Genomic DNA, 7,389 nt, shown 5'->3' on the forward strand with positions numbered 1-7,389 from the left:
ACGTCCAGCATGACCCCCAACGCTGAACCCTCCACTCCTACCCGAACAGGCCGCAGTGAGTACAACACACCCTCTCTGCCTTGTTGTGTCTGTCATATCCCATGTCTGTTGTCATACATTTAATTCTAGTTTTTGTCTCCCTCTTCCTCTCTATCTAGACCTCAGAGGAGAAAGTAGGACACCACAGAGAGTGAGACAAAAAAAATTGTTGACTTTTTTTTTTTTTTTGTAGATCTGGCTTGGTGGCTTTGCTGTAGCATGCATTAGAGATGTTACTTATCTACAGTAAATGTTACCTCTGCTTTTTATATGACAGAGCAAAAAGGTGCAGTTTGTCTCCACAACACCACACAGGCTCAGGAAGAGAATGACAAGTGAGTTTAGCATGCAATGATCAGAGTACTTACTGTGCATGTTACAGTAGGTAATATATGTAAAATCAGACATCAGCTATGACCTAAAGCTGCCTGCTGATTTCAGCTCCGAGCCTGCGGTCAGACAGCGACAGTGAGCTTTCGCCCTCAGACTCTGGGGAGGAGGAGGATGAAGATGTTATGGAGGAAGAGCAGAAACTAAAGAAAGAAGACAAGGAAAACTTGAAGACTCCCAGAACACCCAGTAGAGGTTTATCTGCAGCTCTCTACAAGACTTCTGCCAAGAAGAGCAAGAACACTTCTGAACCCGTCAACCAGCCCAGTATGGTTGAGGAGTATTTCGAGGCCCATGGCAGTTCAAAGGTCTTGACATCAGACCGCACCCTTGAGCGTTTACACACCCCCAAACTCGACAGGGTCGGTATATAACAGTGGTCAAAATATATTGCACTTGCTACTCTCTCAACATATTGTAGTAAGGTTTATCCTTATTATTGTGTTTGCAGGAGACACTGGTCCGGCTTTTAGAAGGAAAGCCATCCTGTTACTCAAAAGAGATCCAGCAGCTCCACAACAACCACCGAACACACTTCAGCAAATGGATGCTACAGCTACAGTGAGTGTGGTTTTTACTTTTGGTTATTGAAATGTGTTTTGTAGCTTTGTGGCATTTGCATGTTAAAACTGGTGCAAGACTGAAAACATCTGTGTTTAGGTTGGGCTTCAGTGTGCTAGTGTATGGTTTGGGCAGCAAAAAAGCTCTTCTGGAGGACTTCCGTGTGACTCACTTGTCTCAAGAAATCCACCTCGTGGTCAATGGATTCTTCCCTTCCATCACTCTTAAATCGGTCAGTACAGACATGGATTTATCAATAACAAAACTGGAACCAAAGTCAAAATAACACTCCCCTACTAGTTGAAATTTTAAATAAGAAACACTGCAACTTTAATTGATAAAGTTAGGATTTCTTTATACAGTTTGTTTTCACTATATATGGTTTCATTTCAGATCTTAAATGCTCTGACATGTGAGGTTCTGGAGCACCAGGGAAGTTTCCGGACACCCTCAGACCAGATCCAGTTCATCACTCAGACGCTCAAAGACAGTGAGTGTGTCTGTGAATTCTCCCCCTCTTAAACTCATGTTTGACATCAGTGCTTCAAAATTAGCTGTGTCTTTTCAGGACCAGATCTCCATGTGTACCTGCTAATCCATAATATTGATGGACCAATGCTGCGAGGAGAGAAGACCCAGAGTGCACTGGGGCAGCTGGCATCCCTTCCCAGCCTGCACTTGGTGGCTTCTTTAGACCACATCAATGCGCCATTGGGTGGGTGTTTGTAAGCAATGTATGAACTGTAATGTTGATTGTTTTGAAATTTATCCTTGAAGCTGAATCTCTCCTGTGTGTTCCCAGTGTGGGACCAGTTTAAGCTGAGCCAGTTTAACTGGCTGTGGTGGGAGTGTGTGACATTCCAGCACTATGCAGAGGAGACATCATATGAAAACTCACTCCTGGTACAGCAAACGGGTGCTCTCGCTCTGTCCTCCCTGACACATGTGCTCCGCAGCTTGACACCCAATGCAAGGTACCACATATGTACACAGTGATATAATCAGCTGTTAAATGGTCCCTGAATTGCTTGAGTTCTTCATGGCTGTGTCTTTTCTTTTTTCAGAGGAATTTTCAAACTGCTGGTGAAATTTCAGCTGGAAAATAAAGACAATCCTTCATATACAGGTGCGCACACCTTCAGGACTTTATGCTGCACAGATTTTAGTACTAAAATCTGATTGTATTGCTGTAGGATTGTACTGTTTATTTATCACTGTGTGCAGGATTGTCATTCCAAGATTTCTACCAGCGATGTCGAGAGGCGTTCTTGGTGAACTCTGACCTCACACTGAGGACTCAGCTGACTGAGTTCAAAGACCACAAACTGATAAGGACACGCAAAGTAGAAATCTTTTCAGTTGTAGAAGTCTCAATATTTATTCAGTGCCATAACTCTGTGCAGACTCTAGTGTCTCTGACTTACATTTTCCCCATGATTCTCCAGGGTGCTGATGGAGTGGAGTACCTGACTGTTGCTGTGGATGCCAGAACACTGATGGATTTCCTGGAGAATGAGGAGGTTGACTGAGGACATAAGGCTTTAGACTTCAGTTAAATAGAATTCATGAGACATCTGATTAACTTCAGACATGAACCCAGCTTATAGTGGCTGTGCACAGTTTAAAATAATAGACCAAATTATTGATGAAAGGTTTTGTCTTGTCCTAAAACCCTTTTGTAGCACTGTGACATTCACACTGTTTGAGTGTATTGTACATTTTCATCTAACAGCTATGTAATTAAAATCGCATACTTAATGTGTTGCAATTTATTTGCTTTAATTACAGAAATAGATTTAACATTTAGCAAAACATACATTCTTTGCTTTTACAAGGCAGGTAGTCATGCTGCTATAAAAAAAGAAAGCCAATAACCATACAGTAAGTGCTCAATACACATGTCCAAACTTTGCCACAGAAAGGAAAAGGCTCTGTGAAATTGAGCGCAGCTAAAAGTATCCCTTTGCCCATTTGGCAGTACTTTGAGTTAAAACAAAACAAAATGCTAACAAAAGTGCACAGTGTATATATATATATATATAATGTAAAAGATGACAATGAATCTTCATGACCATTGCCTGTACACCATCTCACACAATGTGCTACATTTCCGTCACTGATGTGAGATCATCTGATAGTTTGGTTTGTGAAGATGTCTCACTCTGTTGGAGCTTTTGGAACTACAGACAAGCACGTGGCTCACTGTAATTATTCAGTGGTGTTACAGAGAGATGTACAGCTGTTCAGGGGGGTTAAATTACGATGGCGACTCAGCCATCAGTGATGGATGATGACATTGTTCCATCACCCATTTGTATTTCTGAGTCCAGTGTGTAAGTCTTGAGTCTGTTCTGTGTAGCTGTTTGTACAATGCGAAGCTCCTCTTCATCCAGATCCTTCAGAAGCAGCAAAACCGCATCGAGAGTGTGCGTCTGAAAATAAAGTCAAAGTGATCAGTTCAGGACTGATATGAGCAGAACACTGGAAATCCTTTTGGTTAGAGATGAGAGGTTACCTTTATCATAGATAGTTTGGTTTCTCTGGTCGGTGGAGATGAAAAACTGGGGAACTTGTCTCTGGACAGGGGCTTCATACCCAATTCTTCTCTGATTTTACTAAAAACAAATCAAGTTGGATGAATATTACAATATGTCTACATTAGTTTGACAGATTATTTTCAGCCAAGGCATGTTCTAAGTCTGTGAGCACTGGTGTCTGTGCCTAAGGTTTACTTGGTCTCCTCCATGTTGTAGTTGAGTAGGTCATTCTCTGTCTCTGCCTCTGGAAGTCCATTGGTAGAAAGCTGGTTTTGGACACTGCCCGGTGGGGTGGTGACCTCTTCGCCCTCCATGAGAGCTAGTGCAATCTCATCCTCAGTCACTACTGCACACACAAAAACATGGTACAGGTACGAGCTAAAGACTCCAGAACAGCTACAAAATGGACCTTTAGTTGAGACTGCTTTGACAACATGGACATGTGCTTTACAACAGTAAATTCCAGTCTCTTCAAGTGTGTTTTAGCCAAACCATCTTAAATACAGCACAGTCACTAAGAAAGCTTCTGTTCAAACTGGGGAGTGTGACAGAGACATTGCACACTCACCCTGGTTGTCAAGCTTCTGGAGGCGAGGCAGACATCGCAGTACAGTGAGCCGATACTGGCTGTAATCAGATCCACAGCAGGGGTTCTCAGCCAACCAGAGCACTCTGAGACGGGTCAACGGACGCAGATGAGAAAGCTCAGAGAGCGAGGGAATCATGTTCCTCCTCAGGTAGAGCTCACATAGTGACAGACAGCCAGCCAGAGGTGCCAGAGATGAGATACTGTTGACACTAAGGAAGAGCATCATAGCCAGGATTCATTATTCATCCCAAATTATTCAGTGCCAGTCTAAACGCATCAACTCAGTGTTAACAGTGCCATGGCTGTATATGTGTGTCTGAGAGACAGCAAAGAATTAAACAGACTGACCTCAGAGTCAGCACCTTAATGTTGGGCATTTGAGAGAAGATAGAAATCTGGACACACAGAGTAAAAGGGAACAATTATAACATACATACGTGCATATACCTGGAAATTAAGAATTTTAATTATAACCAAGTAAGTTTAATAGTGAATTCAAGTGACAAAACATATTATATTCATTAACTGTTTGACTACTCACATCAGTTAGGTTGCATCCCCTGGAAAAATGTAATGTAACGTTACCACAAATACAAGATATGCCAAACAAGCTGCACCACCATCGAGCATCAGCATGTAAACTACAAAACAACTAAATGAGTATGACAAAATTGACTAACACTTACCAGCAATTCAGTTTCTTCACGCTTTCCAAGTCGGAGGCCTTCGCCTTAGCGAGAACCAGTTTCCGTGTTAGCCTCATAGCATATCACTTAACTTAGTCAATAAGAAAGGGTATTTTTGTTTTCATGCACTAACGTTATATATTTGTAAAAAACAACGACCGCATTGTCAAAATCTAAAATGACAAACAAACATTTCAACTCAGCAGCAAGGATGTCGGCGTCCTCACAAAAACACGCATGCGCATAACTACTATAGCGTCCTTAGTTACTGACTTCCTTTTTAATTTTATGTATATCATACATTTTTATTTTTGTTAATTCGGTATAGTAGAAAGACACACACATAAAATAATATTATACTGTCGATTTTTAAGTGGAGTTTTATTTTAATGTACAATTTCTGCATTTTACAAAAACTCAAAGTCCCAGGATGCATCGTAATCGACAGGGTAAATTGCGCCTGCGCGTTAAATATTTTCTCTTTGGACCTACATCTCCACTGAAAAGATGGTGAGCTTAGATTGGTCCCTTCCCAATCCATGTCAATCTAACATTTTCTGTGGTATAAGTGATATAATCACACATTCAGATGCTCTTCAGAGTTCTCGTTTGTTAGATATGAGATATATTTGTGTTGTTATTGAGATTGTAGTATCAGTGAAACGATGTTTTCATGTCCTATGTAAGCAGAAATGGCTGACACCATTGCTGTGCTCAACTGAGCACAAGTACCGGGCGGGCTGGTTACATGAGCTTGCTCTTGGTTCCTAAATCTTAAATCCCTTGATTGATTAGAGGGTCTACGGTTTTTACGTGAAGGGAAGTGTCATGCTGTGTTTCTCAAAGGAGTTTGTCGTCTCAAGACCTTGACCATGGTTATTAACTTGATGAAAGTTAGCTAGGTGGCTAGCTTGTTTCGAGGACGTCTGTGTAGGATACGTTAGCCCATTACACAACTGGTGAGAGAAGCTCATTCAACGTGTATCTGCGTTTTTGCTGCTTACTGACATTAAAAAAAATGTATGAAATACTCGCACTGATTTGTTCCTCTGTACATTCGCAGTCAAAATCATATCTTCAGAAACACATTGGTTCTGTATAAGGGGCTTATGTAAACGTGTTGGATATTCTGAAAGAGTGCTGCACACGCTGATCCTGTAGCAACTTCTGTTGCAGTTTTAAATGACAATGGTGTCTGTAGTATTAACCCATTATATCAGAAGCGATTACTGGTGTTTGTTCTCCTGCATTAATGTTGTTTTTCGTATCACTGAATCTTTCTGTGTTTGTCATTCGCAGGCCAAGCGCACCAAGAAGGTGGGGATCGTTGGTAAATATGGCACGCGCTACGGCGCGTCGCTGAGGAAGATGGTGAAGAAAATTGAAATCTCCCAGCATGCTAAATACACCTGCTCTTTCTGTGGCAAGGTAGGGGCTGATCTCGAGATTATCTAATGGAATTAATTCATGAGGTTATGCAGAAAGCAGTGTTCACATTAGAAATACATACTCCAGCAGATGCCAGTTAAAGAATGTACCCTAATAGTCTTGATGTTGGGACGTCGTACTTGGGTAGATTGACAAGATACTCTTTTGAAACGGTTACTAACATGCTAACATTTCTACTTGACAGACCAAGATGAAGAGGAGGGCTGTTGGTATCTGGCACTGTGGATCCTGCAAGAAGACCGTGGCTGGAGGTGCCTGGACTTACAAGTAGGTGTTGTTTTTGCTTTGCTGTCATTCTGCCATCCAGTTGTTCTGGTAACATGTAGTCACCCAGACTGAAGTTGTTGTAGTGGGTACTAGTGTGTTGAATATAATAGCCTTTGTTGTTGCAGAGCTGTCTATATTAAAAAAAAAATATTTCAGTGACTACCCTGTTGAGTTGGCCAGACTACAACTCGTAAATGGAGATGATTTACCACCTCTGAAACAAACTATTCCAGAATTGTTACTTCTGAAGACCTCAAACAAGAACTTTGTCCTCAGCTCTTTGGTCTAGATTGAGAATATGAAGCATGATCAGCAACTACATGGTTAACTTCTCCCTTTATATTATTATTTTATTTATAAACTGGTTTTGGCAGGAAATTTTGAAGAGCTCTCTGAAACAGCTGCCACATTTTTCTAATTTATCGCTGATTCCACAGGGAGCAGTGTGCACATCCAGTCAAATGTAGGAAGCATTCATGTCAAAATGTCACTGCAGAGACCCATAAATCATACAGTGTAAAGTCTAACATCCTTGGTGGACCACACTATGGAAAATGAAGATTATACAACTCTTGACGAGCTACCACAAAATACTTAAAACGCAGTTTAATAATAAACAAAGTTATAGTGAACCACAAAGCAACTTTTCAGTGTTTTCAAATGAAGCACTCTTATTGTTGTTGACAGCCGACTGCCTAGACCAGGGGTGTCAAACTCAATCGCACAGGGGGCCAAAACTCAAAGCACACTTTAGGTTGTGGGCTGAACAGGATAAACATTTATTGAACAGACTAAAACTAAATGTTTTTTTAACATAAATATGAATCTAAACAGACAGGATACAATATTATTCCAAAATAAACTTGAACTT

General features: G+C 41.1%; 3 protein-coding genes across 3 annotated transcripts in view; 2 read left to right on the plus strand and 1 right to left on the minus strand.

Annotated features, from left to right (window-relative positions):
• Positions 1-2,659, plus strand: part of orc2 (origin recognition complex, subunit 2) — a 4,361-nt gene extending 1,702 nt beyond the window's left edge. The window contains exons 5-16 of the mRNA XM_020604537.1: positions 3-55; positions 159-190; positions 317-374; positions 481-791; positions 881-990; positions 1,090-1,222; positions 1,384-1,480; positions 1,559-1,705; positions 1,793-1,964; positions 2,055-2,116; positions 2,215-2,333; positions 2,436-2,659. Of these exons, the coding sequence (XP_020460193.1) occupies positions 3-55; positions 159-190; positions 317-374; positions 481-791; positions 881-990; positions 1,090-1,222; positions 1,384-1,480; positions 1,559-1,705; positions 1,793-1,964; positions 2,055-2,116; positions 2,215-2,333; positions 2,436-2,519 (1,378 nt within the window). The 3' untranslated portion in view covers positions 2,520-2,659. The remainder of the gene's footprint in view (positions 1-2; positions 56-158; positions 191-316; positions 375-480; positions 792-880; positions 991-1,089; positions 1,223-1,383; positions 1,481-1,558; positions 1,706-1,792; positions 1,965-2,054; positions 2,117-2,214; positions 2,334-2,435) is intronic.
• A 380-nt stretch (positions 2,660-3,039) lies between these two features.
• cfap410 (cilia and flagella associated protein 410) lies at positions 3,040-5,058 on the minus strand. The gene is made up of 7 exons (XM_020604589.1): positions 4,803-5,058; positions 4,658-4,676; positions 4,465-4,511; positions 4,096-4,325; positions 3,723-3,873; positions 3,506-3,605; positions 3,040-3,422 (listed from the first exon to the last, which is right to left on the minus strand). The coding sequence occupies exons 1-7, from the start codon at positions 4,877-4,879 to the stop codon at positions 3,261-3,263; spliced, it is 786 nt and encodes a 261-aa protein (XP_020460245.1). The 5' UTR covers positions 4,880-5,058; the 3' UTR covers positions 3,040-3,260.
• A 175-nt stretch (positions 5,059-5,233) lies between these two features.
• rpl37a (ribosomal protein L37a) overlaps positions 5,234-7,389 on the plus strand; it is a 3,307-nt gene continuing 1,151 nt past the window's right edge. Inside the window, exons 1-3 of the mRNA XM_020604492.1 lie at positions 5,234-5,312; positions 6,102-6,230; positions 6,436-6,518. Coding sequence (XP_020460148.1) covers positions 5,310-5,312; positions 6,102-6,230; positions 6,436-6,518 — 215 coding nt within the window. The 5' untranslated portion in view covers positions 5,234-5,309. The remainder of the gene's footprint in view (positions 5,313-6,101; positions 6,231-6,435; positions 6,519-7,389) is intronic.

The sequence above is a fragment of the Monopterus albus genome, unplaced genomic scaffold (genome assembly GCF_001952655.1).
Source record: "Monopterus albus unplaced genomic scaffold, M_albus_1.0 scaffold66.1, whole genome shotgun sequence".
Classification (NCBI taxonomy): domain Eukaryota; kingdom Metazoa; phylum Chordata; class Actinopteri; order Synbranchiformes; family Synbranchidae; genus Monopterus; species Monopterus albus.